The 18,579-nt window shown below is 45.6% G+C and overlaps 1 protein-coding gene across 1 annotated transcript in view; it reads left to right on the top strand.

Moving 5' to 3' along the window:
• The window catches only part of CDCP1 (CUB domain containing protein 1), a gene marked incomplete at both ends in the record, with an annotated part of 54,295 nt that overhangs the window by 16,649 nt on the left and 19,067 nt on the right, over positions 1-18,579 (top strand). Inside the window, 3 exons of the mRNA XM_079712495.1 lie at positions 8,558-8,764; positions 15,917-16,279; positions 17,246-17,614. Coding sequence (XP_079568621.1) covers positions 8,558-8,764; positions 15,917-16,279; positions 17,246-17,614 — 939 coding nt within the window. The remainder of the gene's footprint in view (positions 1-8,557; positions 8,765-15,916; positions 16,280-17,245; positions 17,615-18,579) is intronic.

Genomic DNA, 18,579 nt, shown 5'->3' on the forward strand with positions numbered 1-18,579 from the left:
GCTTTCCTTCCAAGACCTGGCACTAGCCCTTTATACCCAGTGCTTTGTTCCAGAATTATGGCTGCTTTTCTTCTGCCACCAACTTGGCCACTTGCCTCCCATGCCAACAGTCCCCAGGCAAGTCTCACAAAGCTACAGAGCCATCGATGGCCAAACACGCCAGGTTCCCTTCCTCAGGTCCTTGCCTAGAGATGCTGCCCAAAAATATCACACAAAAGAAGAGCCAGGCCCCAAACATTTTGAATTCCGGGGAACTTTAAATCTTCAGTTTAAATTCAAACCACATTTTCAAATTATTTTTAAACGAAGCGCCTATTTAAACAAAGTGCCTATTTAAACAAAGTGCATTTTAAACAAATACCTTTCCCTTTTGATATCCTGGAAATTCCCTAGAGAGCCAGCAGCTGGGAAATGTTTTATTCCGTTTCGATTGACTGTTGATGATAATAGGCCAGTCTCATCACAAGGCTCCTGGCCATGTGTGGACTTCCCTGGGCAGGATTGGCTCTGCTGACGAGCCATTTTTCATGTGCTGGTCTCCAGTATCAGGCTGCTCGGGCACAAATCTGGCCCTGCCTCTTACTAATCATACATGCCCAGGCAAGTTACTTGACCTCTCTGAGCCTCGGTTTCGTCATCTTTAAAATGTGGATTAACATTAGAACCTGCTCTGTGGGGTGGCTGTGGGCATTTATAAATTCTTATCAAGTGCAAGCACGGACCCTGCACATACTAAGTACTCAGTGTTATTATTAAGACTGGCCTGGTATCTAGACTCCAAAGGCTTCTCATCCAAGAAAGGCAGATTGGTTTCTGAAACAGCAACTTGCCTTGTGGTTCTTTTTGATGCGAATGTGGGAAATTAACTATTTCCAGGCAGACAGAAGGCTGGTCTTCCTGCCATTGGTGAGACTTTCCCCTCGGTTTACCAGTCTGTAAACAGACCTGGTCAAAGAGATTTAGCGTGTCTACACCATTTATTCCTCCACAGCCTGCAGGCCTTGCTGCCCCAGGTCCACTGGATTAATAACACTCCGACTTTGGTAGTGTGAGAGTCTGGCACCCCCTCGTCACAGCAGGCCCCATTCAGATGGGTTATGTTGGTGCTGATGCTCAGGCCCTCCATGTCAGCCAACGACTCCAAGTACTTCATAACAATGACAGCACTTCCTCCCCTTCTGCTCGTTGATTCCACCAGCTTTGGCAACTTCCGGGAGGGCAGCTCAGTGTGGTACCCTGGCGGGGTGGGGAGGGCAAGTGAGCTGAGGTCAAACCAGAATCTCCCAGCTGCCTCCTGAGCTCAGCAAACAGGGACTTGAAGTCACTTCTCTGAGCCTCAAAGGGATGCTGGAGTCACATGAATCAACACATGTAGAAGGACCTTAATAGTCGGTGGGCAGGGCCAGGCCAGGGCAGGGGTGGTGTGGAAAATTTAAGGAAGCACTCACACTTGCATAATCCTGAGTGTGATGAAGTTTGCCCCTAGGCACCTTACCTGCCTCGCCCTGAGTCCAGCCCAGCCAGCCAGGACTCTGGGCTTTAGATTGAGAGCCTAGTTGCTGCTACAGTTGTTTCCCTACTTAACACCCTTCAACAGCGCCCCAGCAGTACTGCCCCAGTAGCAGTAGTTGTAATGTGCTATCTATCATTACTAATATCAACAATAACAGCTAACATCGATTGACTACTGGCAGCGTTCTAAGCACTTCATAGGTACTAACTCATTTAGTCCTTACGAGAATTCCATTATTACCCCCGTTTGCAGGTAAGGAAAGTAAGGCACAGAGAAGCTAAGGAATATGCCCAACAGGACACAGCTGGTAAGTGGTACCAAGCCAGGAATTGATCCCAGGCAGTCAGATTCTAGACTCTAAGCTCTTTACTACTACACAAAGCTGCTAAGATATGCTGGTCCCACTGGGTGAAGCCCAAACTCCATGGCAGCAACCAAGCCCCTTCCTAGCCTGGCCCCTTCCCCTGTCTCCAGCCTCCTCTACCCGCATTTCCTTGCCCTCTGGCCAAACCAAACTCCCTAGAGTGGCTATAAGGAAGCTGTCTTCTTCACACCTGTGACTTTGCCGCTGCCGTTCTCTCTACCTACCCTTCCGACACCTGTTTCTCTATTGGCAAACTCCTTATTCATTTTTCTAGACCCATCTTAAGTTTCCTCTGTGAAATCTTCCTTGACCACCCCCAGACAGTTAATGGCTGACCTCAGCATCTTCAGAGTACTTTGACCTTTCTTGGTGCCCTCAAATTGCTGACTATCTGATGGGGCCTGATGGAGTAGACAGACAGGCAAATGTACATTCAACTTCTGTGAATTCAGCAATTGCCTCCTGCAGGGAGTAGGCGGGAGAAATCATGCAAATGGTGTGAGTGTCCCCACGGGGTGGATGCAGGGTAGAAGGGTGAATCGCCGGCCCTTCTGCTGGTGTCCCTTCCTCCAGCTCTCATGATATGTGCATCCACAATTTAACAAATTGGATTTTGCAAACCTGGTCCCTAAAATCAAATCAGTGCTTTATCTGGTGTTCAGTCTGAGAAGCAGGGATCTGCTTTGTGGGGGAGCGGACACCAGTCACAGCCCCATGGACTCCTTGAGAGAGCGATGTGGGTCTGCAGTGTGACGTCTTCCTGAGAGAGGACAGGGCTATTTCCCTGGAAGTGATCATCTCCTTATGGGCTTGCTTTGGAATCTGACTCCCACGCAGACTGTGACTGATCGGCCGCGCTGATTCACAATCGTACTGCTTTGTTCCTGAGTCTGAGTCCTCGACATCCTGGGAATTCGTCCCATGGGTCTTCATATGTATTTCCTGGTGCCCAGGCTGTGTCCAGTCCCTGGCTGGGAGCTATTCTGCTCATCTTCGTTGGGCAGAGAGAGTGGATGAGGGCAGAGTGGCCCAGGAAACCACACCCAGCTTTGAGACAGCAGGTTCTGACCCGTCTAAGAAACTGTAAATTACATTTGTCAGTCTTTTAACCTGTATTGGACACATCTGGGAACAGATAACTTCCTGCTGAACCCCCTTCCTTGCATTTACTTCCCTTACAAAGACATAGGATGGCAGGGAAAAGGAATAACAGGGGCGTTTGTACAATATCCTGTGATATGCGAATAATGAATGGTGATTAAAACAATTGGAAATTCCCGCCCGAGAAGCCGCTGGTGAGGCAGAAACTAACCGAGGCATCCTAATAAAGAGAGGTCGGAAGGCAGGAGAGCTGAAGAATGAGAGCTGTGATTCACGTGCCCATGTGTGGTGCCTGCAAGCTCTCCAGCCCGACAGCCCACGCGCTGCTAATGTGAGGGTCGCCTTGGATTTCTTTCAGCCTGTGAGATCTCAAAATCACGCCAGAATCTGGAGCTTTGGGTTTCTGTGAACTTGGGTAATAGGTCTTCCAAAATACCAGACCAATGAAACACCAAGTTCCTAGGGAGACAAAAGAAAGATGTTGAAGAAGAAAACGCCCATCCATCTTTTTTAAATTACAGTACATTTATCAAGCACTCAGATGTGCCAGCCCGACTGGGAGGTAGGGGTGGGGTGGCAGGAGGCTGAGATTTATTCTACAGTGTTGGAATTTTCAGTTTCAAAGGATGATTAATGGTGGTGAGTGGGGAAGAGGGGAAAAATGTGCAACCAAGATGTCGTTCTCAAACTCTAAGCATTTGTGATAAATAAGTTATAAGTGATTTTACTCAAGCAGTGGGGGGTCTCTCTGCTACTTTTATTACAGTAGAATAAGTGCCTCTAGTGGGGGCTCAGTAAGGAGGGTCCAGATTTCAAGTGAATACATGGTTAAATCATTATCTTCTCATTCTGGCTCTCCCCCTCCAGCTGGTATATTTATCGTTGAGGATGAGGAGGGACAGTTGAAAATGAAAGTCCAATGGATGATGTAGCCTTGGCTGTGACCCTAGGAAACAGCATGTCATATAAATGGTCTCCTGCTGCAACGGTGGATAAGCCCTTTAGTGTTCCCTGGGCTCTGAGCCAGGTGGGGATTCTCTGGTATGAGGCACTGAAGGAGAGATATGAACTGTGGCCTGATCGTAGAACATACTGGGTTGGTCTTCTCAAAGTCAGAGCAAAGAAACATGGTAAAATGTTAAAAGTCCACCCCAAGTGAGTCATTTAACCCTTACAAGGCTTCATCTGCTTTGTTTCCAAAAGGAGTTTGGATGAAAATCTGGGTTGTTTAGACCCCAAATAAGAAATATAAACAACAGAAGTAGCATTAACAATTCATGAAGGAAGAATTGGCATATTCAGTCATTAGAGTTGGGACGATTGGTTTTCCATCTGAAAAAAATAAACAAAAGGGATCCCTACCTCCCACCATAGGGGGGAAAAAAGTGGTTCCGATACAGATTCCCAGGTCCCATGTTGGGCCTACTGTAACTTAGAACTTCATTTTTAAAGCCCTCCACAGACCACTTAGAAACCCCTAGTCTAGACTATTAACTCCCAGCGGGCAGGAACTCCAGGGCTTTTTTTGTCATTAAATATTTGCACCCTGGATGATCCCTGGAACATAATATGAACCCGGAAAATGTTTGAATGAATGGAAGATTTCAGATTCTAAAAGAAAAAAAAATGAATTTCTAAAAAAGATTGTACATTTTTCTTTGGCTGTCATTGATAATGGAATAGATTGTCATATATGCAGAATTATTTGGGATACTGACCTGGCTGAAAACAGGAGAGAAGGACTGAACGGAGAAATTTTAGTAAGATCAGCCTTTTCTTCTCAAAATCTAATTTACAGCTATTTGAAATTATTACACATACCTTGGGAGAAACTAGGCCCACCTCAAAATATTATTAAACCATATTTTAACTGTGGTCATGATTATTCCTTTTTTCATTTATTAAGTGCCACTTTGTGTAGAAATACAATCTTTCTAGCACAAGTTTTTTTCCCCTCTTTTTTCCCCTTATTTATTAAGGTGTAACTTAAACATAATAAACTTCACCAATTTTAATTGCACAGTTTTGCTGAATTGTGGCATTTGTGTACAACCTATAATCACCACATGGTCAAGAAACAGAATGGTTTTCTCATCCTACAAAGTCTCCTCTGCCCCTTTGTATTCCATCCCCTCCCCCCACCTCCAGCCTTAGGGAACCGCTGGTCTGTTTAGGGTCTAACGCTCAATTAAAATAACAGTAATATATACACTACCAAATGTAAAATAGATAGCTAGTGGGAAGCAGCCACATAGCACAGGGAGATCAGGTCATTGGTTTGTGACCACCTAGAGGGGTGGGATAGGGAGGGTGGGAGGGAGGGAGACGCAAGAGGGAAGAGATATGGGAACATATGTATATATATAACTGATTCACTTTGTTATAAAGCAGAAACTAACACACCATTGTAAAGCAATTATACTCCAATAAAGATGTTAAAAAAAAAATAACAGTAATCCGGACTTCCCTGGTGGTCCAGTGGTTAGGACCCTGCGCTTCCACTGCAGGGGGCCTGGGTTCAATCCCTGGTCAGGGAACGAAGATCCTGTAAGCCGTGAGGTGCAGCCAAAAATAAGGTAACAGTAATCATAATTGTAGAATCAGGAATTTTAAAATATTTTTGCCAAAGAGGAGAAATGACAAAGAAATTGGTAACCTAGCCAGCCAGGCTGCAGCCCCGAGATGGATTACAGCTTTACTTGACAGTGAATTAGCCCCCCGGAGACCCAGGGTTGGAGGCCACGGGAGAGCGTGCCGAGCCTTCAGAGACCCGGTACCCCAATAATTTTTTACAGATAACATGGTAAGACCTTTTTTATGATTACAGAAAGAGAACGCAAGGGTTGACGTACTCAGCTCAGATATACATCTGACAACTGTGTTTCTGAACATGCATCTGGACCCATTTTTAATCTGGTATCTTAAAAGAACCCCTGGGCCTTCCGATCTTTCTCAGAAGATTCTTAGTGACCATGCTGCTTGAAGATGAAGCATTCAAGTAAAGAAACTTCTGCCTCAGAGGATGTTTTCTTTCTCTGAGGCTATTAATTAAAAAGCTCAGAGTCCCTGGTTCCCACCAAGATTTATAGCCCAAACTGAAACACAGGAATGGTAGTAAGTCTATGAGAAACTAAATGCAGCAAAGACAAGAATGTGGAGATTTTGTATGGTGCTGTTGGGAGGGTCATCAGTTCTGCTTCCATGTGGGCACCAGGCAAGGCACTGTTTGGGTCCTGAGACTACCACTGAAGAAAGACAGGCAAATTCCTGCTGCCTTCCTGTAGGCAGCAACTCGCATTCTGATAGTGGGAGGTGGGAATAAATAACACGGGTCCTCTCAGAGAAGAGAGCAGGGATGAAGGGAAAGCAGGTACAGGACGGCTGGGGTAGGGGTGGGGTGAGCATTTTGGGTAGCTGGTCGGGGAAGACTGCTCTGAGGAGGTGATCTTTGAGCTGAGACCCAAATAACAAAAAGGAGCCAGCTATTGCTAGAGAAAGAGCATTTTAGAAATCAGGACCAGTACATGCAAAGGCCTTGAGGTTGGTATGTTCAAGAAAGAAGGCAAAGATGGCCCGAGCACAGTGACCAAGGTGGAGAGGGGTACAAGCTGAGGTTAGAGAGATAAGAAGTCTTGCTCCAAAAATGCAAACCTGAGCCCTTTCGAAAACAAAGTCACGAAGCCAGCTGTGCTGGTGCCCCTGTGCTCTGAGAGATGTGTCACTGCTGGGCCATAGTTGGGAATGCTTACATTTGCAAAATCGCTTCTTATTTCCTCGGATACTGATGTTAGATGAGCTGGCAGGGAAGGTAGAGCTTTTCTAGCCCAATCCCCTCATTTTACAAATGAGGGAACAGAGGCCCAAAGAGGGTAAAGTTCTTCCCTCATGACCCGGAGGAAATTTTTGCAGTTCATTATCACAGGTTGAGAGATCAATTTCCACCCTATATAAAGAGCTGCTGGCTGGCCACTCTGGCGCAGAGTGAATGGTGGGGGAGAGGGGTACAAGAGGAGGTTGACAAAAATCCAAACGTTTGATCGCACACAGCAGCTAAGATGTGGGAACACGGGCGCGCCCATGCACTGAGTGGGAGGAGAAGTGAGTACAGCTGTCGAGCAGGCTAGCAGTTCTGGTAAAATGGAAGCACGAGGTTGGTCAAAAACTGGAAAAAACTCAAATGTCGCTGAACAGGTGCCTGGATAAATAAACTGCAGTCTCTCCAGACAGTGGAATACTACTGAGCAATAAAAGGGAACAAACTGCTGATCCATGCAGTTGACTCTCAAACACGCTGAGCAAAAGCAGCCAGGTACAAAAGGGAGTAAGGAAGCACACCGTTTTGCAGGAAGGTCTAAGTCAGGCAAAACTAATTTATAGTTTTCTGGGGCCAGGAGTGGAGGTCGACTGCAAAGGGCGCTGAGGGAACTTTTGGGGGTAATGAATATTTTTATATCTTGATTGTGGTGGTGTACATGTGCACACACATTTGTCAAAACTCTTAAGTAGGTTCTTTTATAATGTATGTAAATTATATCAATAAACTTGATTCTAAAAATTTTGTAAAGGAAGGGAAAAAGTAAAGCTTTTGGTTAAATTGCTATTTACCGGCTAAACAATTACCAAGCACCTCCATGTACAAGGCGCCATAACAGGTGCTGACCAGCTGTTGGTGCAGAACACGGTGGGACAGAGGCATCGACGCCAGCCCCTCTCTATGAGCCCCATGATTCCCTCCGCCAGACAACCGGCCTCCCATCCTCTGCTCCCAGCCCATCAGCCACCCAGCGACTACAATCAGAACCCAAGTCAGGGAAGGGACAGTGGCTACTAAGAGGAAAAGTAGCTCTTCCTTTTGGTCTGAGAGGACCTAAAAATCCATAAAGCAAAAGTAATGGGAAGGAGATTGGGCTTGTTTGTGAATCAGGGCCCCATCCCGACTGGTGTGCACCCACCTCTCTGTTTGGTAACCAACCTCCATCTCTCTTGCTTGATAATGTTTGTTCAGATTATTTTGCTGAGCCCCATTCTGAGGTATTAGCATTGTTTGGCTTTAACTTTCCACGTTCATTGACACAATATGTTTGTATCTAATTTCTGCAAGTTTTCCCGGCCTCCACTACTGCATGTATGTGTGTACAGGGCATATGAAGTGGCCTGGGCAGGGGACAGCAGCTCTTTACAGATAAGCATGTCTCTCTACAGAAAGACGGTTTCTGTGTGTGGACTTTCACCTGCAGTCATATTGTGAAGAGATGTGGCAGTTTCTCTCTATTTAATATTGCACAGATGGGTATCTGAAAACATGCTGCTCCAGACACCTAGGATGTGGTGTAGTGTTTTTAATTTTTAGAAAAATTAATCAGCCAAACGAGAGATGCGTGTCAATGCCCAGCCCTCAGTGGCTGGGTTCTTGCCCACAGGTGAGGATGATACTTTCATTTTGCATCATCCCACTTCTCAGACCCGGGGGAAGGAACAAAGGGGTCAAGGAGGTCATCCTCCTGGACCAACTGAGGGGACGGCAGCAGGTTGGCAGCCCTAAATCATCTTGTTCACTCCATTTTTCTTCCTTCCTTCAGAAACTTATGAGATTGCTCTGCCACGTGGAAGCAACATTACAATCCTCATAAAGCCTGGGGCCCCAACTCGGCCAGCGAACCTATGTCACATCATTTCTAAAGGATTGGTAACCCCATTGTCCATCAAAGCTGGAGAGACAGTAGTCTTTTCCTTTACCTGCCAGGATCCAGAGAATCACTTTTTTATCGAGATCCAGAAGAATATTGGTGAGTATGCACTCATGGACGGTTTGGCCTCCCTGCCTCTCTTTTACATGCTAAGCCAGCCTCTACTGCTAGAGAGGTGAGATCTGTTCTGAAACTCCGCACTCTCTTTAGCTTTTATGTGGCCATTCACAGTTCTAAGTGCTTTACATGGTTTCAGTTTTTTAATCCTCAGAGCAGCCCTAGGAGAAGTTTTCAAAGAAAGTAACTTGCCTAAGATGGCACAGCTGGTGTGTAGCAGCAAGATGGGAACCCAACCAAGTATTCTGGATCCAGAGTCTTTGCCTGTAACCACTATGCCACACTGTTTTGTAACAGAGCTACGGATTCTCAGGTGATGCTCTGTCTGATGTGCTAAAAACATCTGGCTGAGCAGGAGCAAAAGTCAAGGGAGTTGGAGGACAGAAGGATTGGAAGGTTGAGGAGATAAGAGTGGGGAAATGGGTCCACAAGGCACAATGGGGAAAAACAGCAGCTTTGCAGGCTGAGGGAGCTGGGTTTGACTTCAAGTGCCAGGGCTACTGATCATGTGGCCTGATTGCATGGCTTCATATGAGTTACTTAACGGCTCTGTGATTTAGTTTTCTAGTCTATAATATAAGAATCATTGCACCAACCGATAGGGGTGTTTTGAGGAAGAAATAAAATTATGGAATGAGAGTGCATGACACACCAGAATTCAACAAACTACAGATATCTGGTATTATTAATCATAATTTGAGATAGGAGATTGACATAAGAAACAATAATCAGGCAGAAAGAATTAAAGGTATACTTTCCCAATCATTTTAGGGTGGCATGCCCACTAGGAACTAACAGATATATCAATAACAGTGAGAACACTATTTTGATCTAATCAAAGCTATACTCAGAAAACTTCACCTTTAACTGAAAATAAATGAATTGGCAATAGATCATGGGAGAAGAAAAAGGATAAAATAAACCTTAAGAAGAAGGAATTCATAAAAATAAAAGGAGAAATTAAAGTACTTAAAAACCAGTTTTAGAGATTAAAGTACTTAAAAACCAGTTTTAAAGTACTTAAAAACCAGTACTAAAACTGTTTTTTAAGTACTTTAATTTCCCTGGTGGCGCAGTGGTTGAGAGTCTGCCTGCCGATGCAGGGGACACGGGTTCGTGCCCTGGTCTGGGAAGATCCCACATGCTCCGGAGTGGCTGGGCCCGTGAGCCATGGCCACTGAGCCTGCACGTCCAGAGCCTGTGCTCCGCAACGGGAGAGGCCACAGCAGTGAGAGGCCCGCATATACAGCAAAAACAAACAACAACAACAACAACAAAAAAAACCAGTTTTAAAAACTGTGTTTGATAACTAAAACCAAGACCTGGTTCTGTGTAAAGACCAATTAAAAAGACAAACTCCAGGGCTTCCCTGGTGGCGCGGTGGTTGGGAGTCTGCCTGCCGATGCAGGGGGGGCGGGTTCGTGCCCCGGTCCGGGAAGATCCCACGTGCCGCGGAGCGGCTGGGCCCGTGGGCCGTGGCCGCTGGGTCTGCGCGTCCGGAGCCTGTGCTCCGCAGCGGGAGAGGCCACAGCAGTGAGAGGCCCACATACCGCAAAAAAAAGAAAAAAAAAAAAAAAAGACAAACTCTGGCTTCCCTGGTGGCGCAGTGGTTGAGAGTCCACCTGCCGATGCAGGCGACACGGGTTCGTGCCCCGGTCCGGGAAGATCCCACATGCCGCGGAGCAGCTGGGCCTGTGAGCCATGGCCGCTGAGCCTGTGCGTCCGGAGCCTGCGCTCCGCAACGGGAGAGGCCACAACAGTGAGAGGCCTGCATACCGCAAAAAAAAAAAAAAAAAAAAAAAAAAAAAGACAAACTCTGACTAGTCTCCTGGAAAAAAGAAAGAGAAATTACAGATATACAGCATTGAATGTATAAATGTGGGTTTAATGACATGTATACAAAGCAGATTGCTAAAATTGTAAGAGACTATGATAATAAATGTGAAAATCTGAATGACAGGATGATTTCCAGGGAAAATTTAATGAGCCAGACTGACTCAAAGAAAGGGAGGAAACCTGAATAAGTAAATTATCAAGGAGGAGATTGGAAAAAATGTCCAATGTGAAGGAGAACAGGGTTGGGTTAGTTAGAGGTGCTTTCATAGAGGAGTCCTATAAAACTCCAAATAGCAGATAATTTCTATGATATTTAAACCATTCTAGAGGAAGGTTGACAAAACTTTTCTGTAAAAGACCAGAGAGTAAATATCTTAGGCATTATATGCCAGATGGTCTCTGTCACAACTCCTCAGCTCTGCCGTTACAGCACAAAATCAACCATAGACAATAGATAAACAAGTGGGCAATGAATATCCCACATTTATTTACAAGAACAGGTGTTTGGCTGGATTTGGCCGTTTGCCAAACCCTAGTCTAGAGCATTGAAAGAGGTAAAGGTTCACAGTTGATTTTATAAGGCTCTTACCACCCTGATGTCAAAATCTTCCACCACATAAAAAAGAAAACCATAGACCAATCTCTTATGAATATACATACATGCCAAAAAAATCCTAAGTAAAATATAAATACATCAAATCCAAAAAATTGCATTAAAAGACTAAAACAACAAGAGCAGGAGAGCTTATTGGAAGATGGAAGTTTAATGTACTGCTTTGTGTGATTAGGTGAAAGGGAAGAAACTGCATTTGATCATCTTAATAGATGGTCTTAAATGTTTTTAATAAAACACTCTTAGTAAACCAGAAATAGAGGGATGTTTTCTTAATCCAATAAATTGTATCTGTCAAAAACTGATAACAGGGACTTCCCTGGTGGCACAGTGGTTAAGAATCCGCCTGCCAATGCAGGGACACGGGTTCGAGCCCTGGTCTGGGAAGGTCCCATACGCCACAGAGCAACTAAGCCCGTGCGCCACAACTACTGAGCCTGCGCTCTAGAGCCCGTGAGCCACAACTACTGAGCCCACGTGCCACAACTACTGAAGCCCGTGCACCTAGAGCCCATGCTCTGCAACAAGAGAAGCCACTGCAGTGAGAAGCCTGCATACCGCGAGGAAGAGTAGCCCCTGCTCGCCACAACCAGAGAAAGCCCGCACACAGCAACGAAGACCCAGTGCAGCCAAAAATAAATAAACAAAATAAATTAAAAAAAAAAAAAAGACTTCATGCTTCCACTGCAGGGGGCATGGGTTCAATCCCTGGTGGGGAAAGTTCTGCATGCCTTGCAGTGCGGCCAGGAAAAAAAAAAACTGATAGCAAATAATATTTAACAGCCAGCCATAGAAGCGTTACCAATAAATCAAGGAACAACATAAGGATTCTCACTATGAATGCTTTTGGTCACCATTATTCAAAAGTTCTAGTTAAGTATTTAATCTTAATAAATACATAGAATGTATATGAAGCAAAATACACAATTTTACTGAAAGACCAAAGAGAAAATGTAAATAAATGGAGAGATATACCATGTTACTTGATGAAAATCTCAGTAATTTTTAAGTGTCATTTCTCCCCCAAATTAATGTATGAGTTTAAGTCAATTACAATTAAAATCTCAATGAAGCTTTTACAGAGCTGAGAAGACTATTGATATACTTAAGAACTCAAAGGAATAGTGTGTTGCTATTAAAAGAATGAAGTAAATCTATGTATTTGACATGGAAAGATGCCCCAGGTCATTTTGTTCCATTGAAAACAATGCAGCTTTTAGTAGGAGAATAGTTTGTATAGTTTAATCCCACTTGATTGAATACACATAATTATATGGGGCCCAAAGTTTGGGGGGTTAAACACCAAAATGCTAGCCTTATATTATTTCTGTAGTGAGTAGGGGAGGGGAACAGGTGACATTCATTGTCTTTTTTCTGTTCTTCTCTAGTGTCATTTTTTTACAAGCATGCATTACTTTTACAATCAATTAAGCCAAGAAAGTGACTGCCATCTTGAAAAAGGAGAAGGGTAATGGGACTTCCCTGGTGGTCCAGTGGTTAAGACTCGACCCTCCCAATGCAGGGTGCCCGGGTTTGATCCCTGGTCAGGGAACTAGATCCCACATGCCACAACTTAGAGTTTGCATGCCGCAACTAAAAGATCCCACATGCCGCAACAAAGATCCCACGTGCCGCAACTAAGACCCGGCGCAGCCAAATAAATAAATAAATATAATTTAAAAAAAAAAAAGGAAAAGGGTACCATAATCTTATCTCACAAGACACATCTCACGAGACCAGTCTCACACACAGACCACACACAGTTTACCATACAATAAAAACCCATGCTCACAGTTTTTGAAAATGTTATGAAAATAAAAATTTTAGATTATAAATCTAGACACTGGAATCAAGTTCAGTGTTCTGCTTGCCTCTTGTTTTTAAAAACCTTTCCTGAATAAACATTCTGAAAGTTTCAAAGTTTAGCCCCTCTGCAGTCATCCCTTCTTTTTTTTTAATTATTATTTTTTTAAATTTTATTTTATATTAGAGTATAACTGATTTACAATGTCATCCCTTCTTAAATGGCCCCATTAAAGCTAATGAAAGTAGAAGTCTGTGCTGGGGAAAATGAGGTGTGAATCGCTTCAGAAATTACACTTCTCCGTCCTCTGGATAGGAATCATTTTAGTTATTTAACATTTTTGCACTGGATGGGGAGCAGAAAACTTGGAGGCATGCCCATCATTTTGACTACACTTACTTGTGTATCCATTCTGAAAACAAAGCTCTTAGCAACAAATTAAAAAGTGCTCGCACAACCTGACACCACCAGGGTCTCATGGCTGGTGGCAGAGCCATGGCTGAGAGACGGGGCTTTTTGACTCCCAGTACTTGGTACGGGATTAAATCAGAGTCGCTTGGGTAGCCCAGGCATGTGTATTTTTTAAACATCCTCCAAGTGAGTCTAGTGTGGAACCAGGGCTGTGAACCACTGCCTTAGTAGGGTTAAGTGATCCCACAAGAACACAGAACCCAGTAGGGCACATGGGAAGTGTAGTTGAAAAGTTATGAAAGAGATGGCTTGATAGAAACAATGAAGTTTCCACGAGCTCCAAAAAATAGGTACTATCCTTACCTACACACAAAATCTAATTTTAGCTGCATTTGTCACCTTGTTATCTAACCTTGTTTTCTTGGTTAAGCAACGCAGTGCACTGGCAAGAACGGAAGTCAACCAAACACAGCCTGGGCTTTTGTCCTAGGAGCGTGTGCACTGCGAGTGCCACGACTCACCCAGACTCCAGGGCTGCTTTGCAAAAATTAGAGGTTTGACGTGATGACCTCAGAGGTCCTAGACAGCTCTGAAATTCTCCCATAATTCCATTTCGAGTTGGCAGTAGTTTCAAATACTCCACTGGAGCAGCAATAAAGACTTGCAGATTATTATTACAGTGTCCAAAGTCCATTGCACCTTTCAGATTCCCTGCTGGAGACAACAAAAGCCTCACTATTAGGCTGCCTGCTTTCTCTTAGTGCCTCCCTGATAGAAACGTTTCTCCCTTTGTTTTAAAAAGGCTTAGGAAACAGTACGTCAAAGGATGTCATTAAGTGTTAGCCTTTGGGGACTTCCCTGGTGGAGCAGGGGTTAAGAATCCGCCTGCCGATTCAGGGGACACGGGTTCGAGCCCTTGTCAGGGAAGATCCCATATGCTGCGGAGCAACTAAGCCCGTGCGCCCTACTGAGCCTGCGAGCCACAACTACTGAAGCCTGCGCACCCTAGAGCCCGTGCTCTGCAACAAGAAAAGCCACTGCAATGAGAAGCCCATGCACTGCAAAGAAGAGTAGCCCTCACTTGCCGCAACTAAAGAGAGCCCATGCACAGCAACAAAGACCCAACACAGCCAAAAATAAATAAATAAAATTATTTATTTATTAAAAAAAAAAGGTGTTAGCCTTTGGGAAAAAAAAATTCAAGTGCAGTGGTAATAAAACACCAGCATTAAAGCCAGGAGGCAAGAAGATGACCTTGCCTCCAGGTTCCAGCCATTAAAGGGCTGTACATTCAGAGCGTACTCAGTCTGTTGATGAGTGTGTTGATGGGAAAACCAGTCTTAAAAGGTAGAGCTTGGTGCAGCACCCTAAAAATTGAGAAATCATGACTCTTCGGTATAGAGGAAGTAGAATATGTATCCCAAAGCACAGGCTCCACTGCAAGGAGCCTCCCTCTGGCTTCCAGTAGGGCCTGGGCAGAGATCCACCAACTGGACTAGCTTAATCTGGAAAACAGTACGGGTCCCCCCTCCCCGACCTGCGCTATCCCAAAAGTAGAGTGCTCCTATGACATTTTTCACAAGCCAAAATGGCGTTAAGTCAAAGAAGCAATTACCTTAGGACACATCTTGCTAACGGCTGTGCAAAGTAATTTGAAATAAACCACAAATGCTCACGGACAGAGTTCAGAGCTGTAGCAGCGTGATGCTGAGATGCTGTGTCGTTCCCGGGGAAGGAGCTTGGCGGTGCCACTCTCGCGGTACCCACTGCCTCTGTAATGGCTCCCTGCAAAACAAACACTGCACGCTCTTTTCGCTTTCCACCTTTTTTCATAAAAGCAAAAATTCTCTTTGGATTTATTTTGGTTAGCGGAAACAAGTACCAATGCAAATCTTTCGTAAAAGCAAAGTGGAATAAAGCAAACGTTCAAAAAGCAGGGGAAACTTGTAGTTAGGAGGTGACTTGGGTCTGGTTCCCTAGAAGCAGAGCCTGACATGGGGATTCTTGTCTTTAAGTCATGAATCAAGAGAGTGCCCTCGGGAGAAACCTGTGAAGAAGTGAGGAAAGCAGGGTAGAATGAGGACAGCGAAGCAAAGATGTGGTTTTAGCTGCAGGCTGATCTGGAGCTTGAGTGACAATTGCCAGGCTGTGTCATGGAGTCAGGGATGTCAGGCTTTTCACTCCTGTGTTGGCAGTGATTGGCTATGGGTTGACACTCCCTGCTGGGATGGGAGTCAGGGGCTGGAAAACCTCTCAGGCTTTTCTGCCCCAAGGCAGCTCCCTCCAGCCAAGGCACTTCCCCAGAGAGGGATGCATCCGTGAGCCATTGGCAGCCAACTTTCATGTAGCCAGGAGATGGGTGGGCCCCCCAGAAAACGCCCCCTCCAAAGAGTTCACTACAGGGGCTGAGGAGGGGCAGTGAGTGGCCCAGTAGCGTTTGTGACCAGATTGTTTTGTGACTGTGTTTCAGACTGCATGTCAGGTCCATGTCCTTTTGGAGAGGTTCATCTTCAGCCCTCAATGTCGGTGTTGCCCGCCCTCAACAGAACCTTCATCTGGGATGTCAAAGCTAACAAGAACATCGGTCTAGAACTGCAGTTCTCCCTCCCTCGCCTGAGGCAGATCGGGCCGGGGGACAGCTGCCCGGATGGAGTCACTCATAGCATCAGCAGCCGCGTTGACACCACGACGGTCAGGATCGGAACCTTCTGCAGCAACGGCACTGTGTCCCGGATCAAAATGCAAGAGGGAGTGAAAATGGCCTTGGCCCTCCCGTGGTTCCACAACAGAAATTTCTCCGGCTTCAGCATCACAAACCGGTCGTCTATAAAACGTGAGCTCGCCATGCCCTCCCCTCTGTTTGCTGAGGTTGAAACCTACAAAATCACCCTTGCTCTCCATCAGAAATGGTCAGATGTCAGCAATTGTGTGATTCCATCTGAATACCTTAAAGGAAGTCCCACTCTTCTGTAAGCATGTGGGCCAGTCCTGGTGTGAACCCACCCTCCTCTGTTAAACAAACCAGGTGGTGACTCTTTCTTTTGTCCTTTGTATGTGAGGCTTGTTTTCAAGAAATGAAATGGGACTGGCTCTACAGACCTTAATGACTCTGTGTCTCATGTCTTTTTCCTGTCTTCTGTCTCTTTCACCGTTTCTAGAATTGTATCAGTATGCCAGATACAATTTTATCTGTATGCCAGAGCTGGCCCACAGCAGCTCATGAGTGCCAATTGTTAAGTGTTCTGGAATTTTGTGAGCTGGTATTAAACAGAGCCATTACTAAAAATAAAATTATATAAACTTACAATTAAATAAATTAGTTTAGGAACAAAAGTAATAAGTACTCAAAACTCATCACTTCCTAGTTAATATACCGCATTTTACTATTTATGCTTTGAAGTTAGGTATGCCCATTGGATCTGTATGGTGAAAATTCTATGTGATGGTGAGAGGGCTGTCCATCTCCTTCCAGCTCCACGTTCATCCGTCTCCTGTTGGTAGCCTGAAATCAGCTATAGTGGGAGTCTTTACACCAAGGAAGTGGGCAGACAGTACAAATTAAGGCTTTATTTTTTTCCCCTGCTGGGTTGATTATTAAACATATACTCACACACCACTGATGTATCCTCATTCTCACTGTCTACCTTGAATTGAGTATAAACATGCCATATCCAGACCCAGTGCTCAGGACCTAAGACCCACCTTCACCTCTTCTCTAACCCCTGTCCCCCCACCCATGGATGACCAGGGCAGGGTCTAATCACCTCCTATTCTCTCGTTTGGGTTCCACCCCCAACAGGCCTGTGCATCATCGAATCTGTGTTTGAAGGTGAAGGCACAGCCACCCTGATGTCTGCCAACTACCCGGACGGCTTCCCTGAGGACGAGCTCATGACGTGGCAGTTCATCATCCCCGCGCACCTGCGGGCGAGCGTCTCCTTCCTCCACTTCAGTGTCTCCAACTGCGTGAAGAAGGAGGAGCGGGTTGAGTACTGCCTCCCAGGCTCCACCACCAACCCCGAGGTGTTCAAGCTGCAGGACAAGCAGCCTGGGAACATGGCCGGGAGCTTCAACCTCTCTCTGCAGGGCTGTGACCAAGATACCCAAAATCCAGGCATCCTCCGGCTGCAGTTTCAAGTATTGGTCCAACATCCACAAAATGAAAGCAGTAAGTAAGCCCCACTTTCCTTCCCCTCCCCCTCCTCCAGTGCCTTCTTTCCTTCCTGGGTAGTCTGCTTGGGCTGAGGTTCCCTTCCTACTTCTTGTCTGAGGCTCTGGCACACTTGGACTCTGGACCCTGTAAGACTTTCAGGAAGTGCGTTGCTAGGCAGTGAGACCAGGTCACTGGTGAATGCCGGGCATACTGTTCCACTTCAGCACAGTAAGAAGCTAAGATGATCTTGCATTCAGAGTGATAAGTTGTTTTTAATGAAGACATTGGAAGGTTACCTTCTAGAGCTCATGTCTTGACTGACCCTACAGTGTGAATCAGGATGTCACCAGCACCGTGAGCCGTGATGATAACACTTTTATTGTGTGAGTGCCAAGCCCTGCCCTAAGCACACCACTCACATGGTCTCAGCTAATCCTTATTACAGCCTTGCAGGGGAGACAGGAATTACCTTCATTTATTGATGAGAAACCAGAAGTTTCAGAAAGGTTATGGAACTAGCCCAGTATCACACAGCTTGCCAGGAGCAGAGCAGTCTCAGAACCCAGAGCCTGTGCTTCTGGACCATGCAGAACCCCAGGTTCTGTGGGAATGAGGTTGTGTATCATTCCACACACATTTACTGAGATGCCGTGAACCTAGAGAAGGGTCATCAGGGCCAGGACTACAGCAAGGCTATATGCCCAGGGCACAACACTGAAGGAGGCACCCGCTCTGAGGAGCTCCCTCTCACAGAGGCTCTCACCCTCAGGGTTGTGTCAGTTCAAGGTCAGCCCCCAAGAGTGAGCACCTCCTTAAAACTTACTCCCTGGGTGCCCTTGCCTCACGGAGAGGAGTGGCATGGATCCTGAGAAAAAGGTACAGGATGAGTTCAGAGTGGCTATTCCTGGGGCTCATCTATGAGCTGGAATCTGTGAGTTGTGACAGGTGGTCTTGAACCAGGACATCTGTGATGTGTGCTG

This window comes from Hyperoodon ampullatus (genome assembly GCF_949752795.1).
Source record: "Hyperoodon ampullatus genome assembly, chromosome: 10".
Classification (NCBI taxonomy): Eukaryota; Metazoa; Chordata; class Mammalia; order Artiodactyla; family Ziphiidae; genus Hyperoodon; species Hyperoodon ampullatus.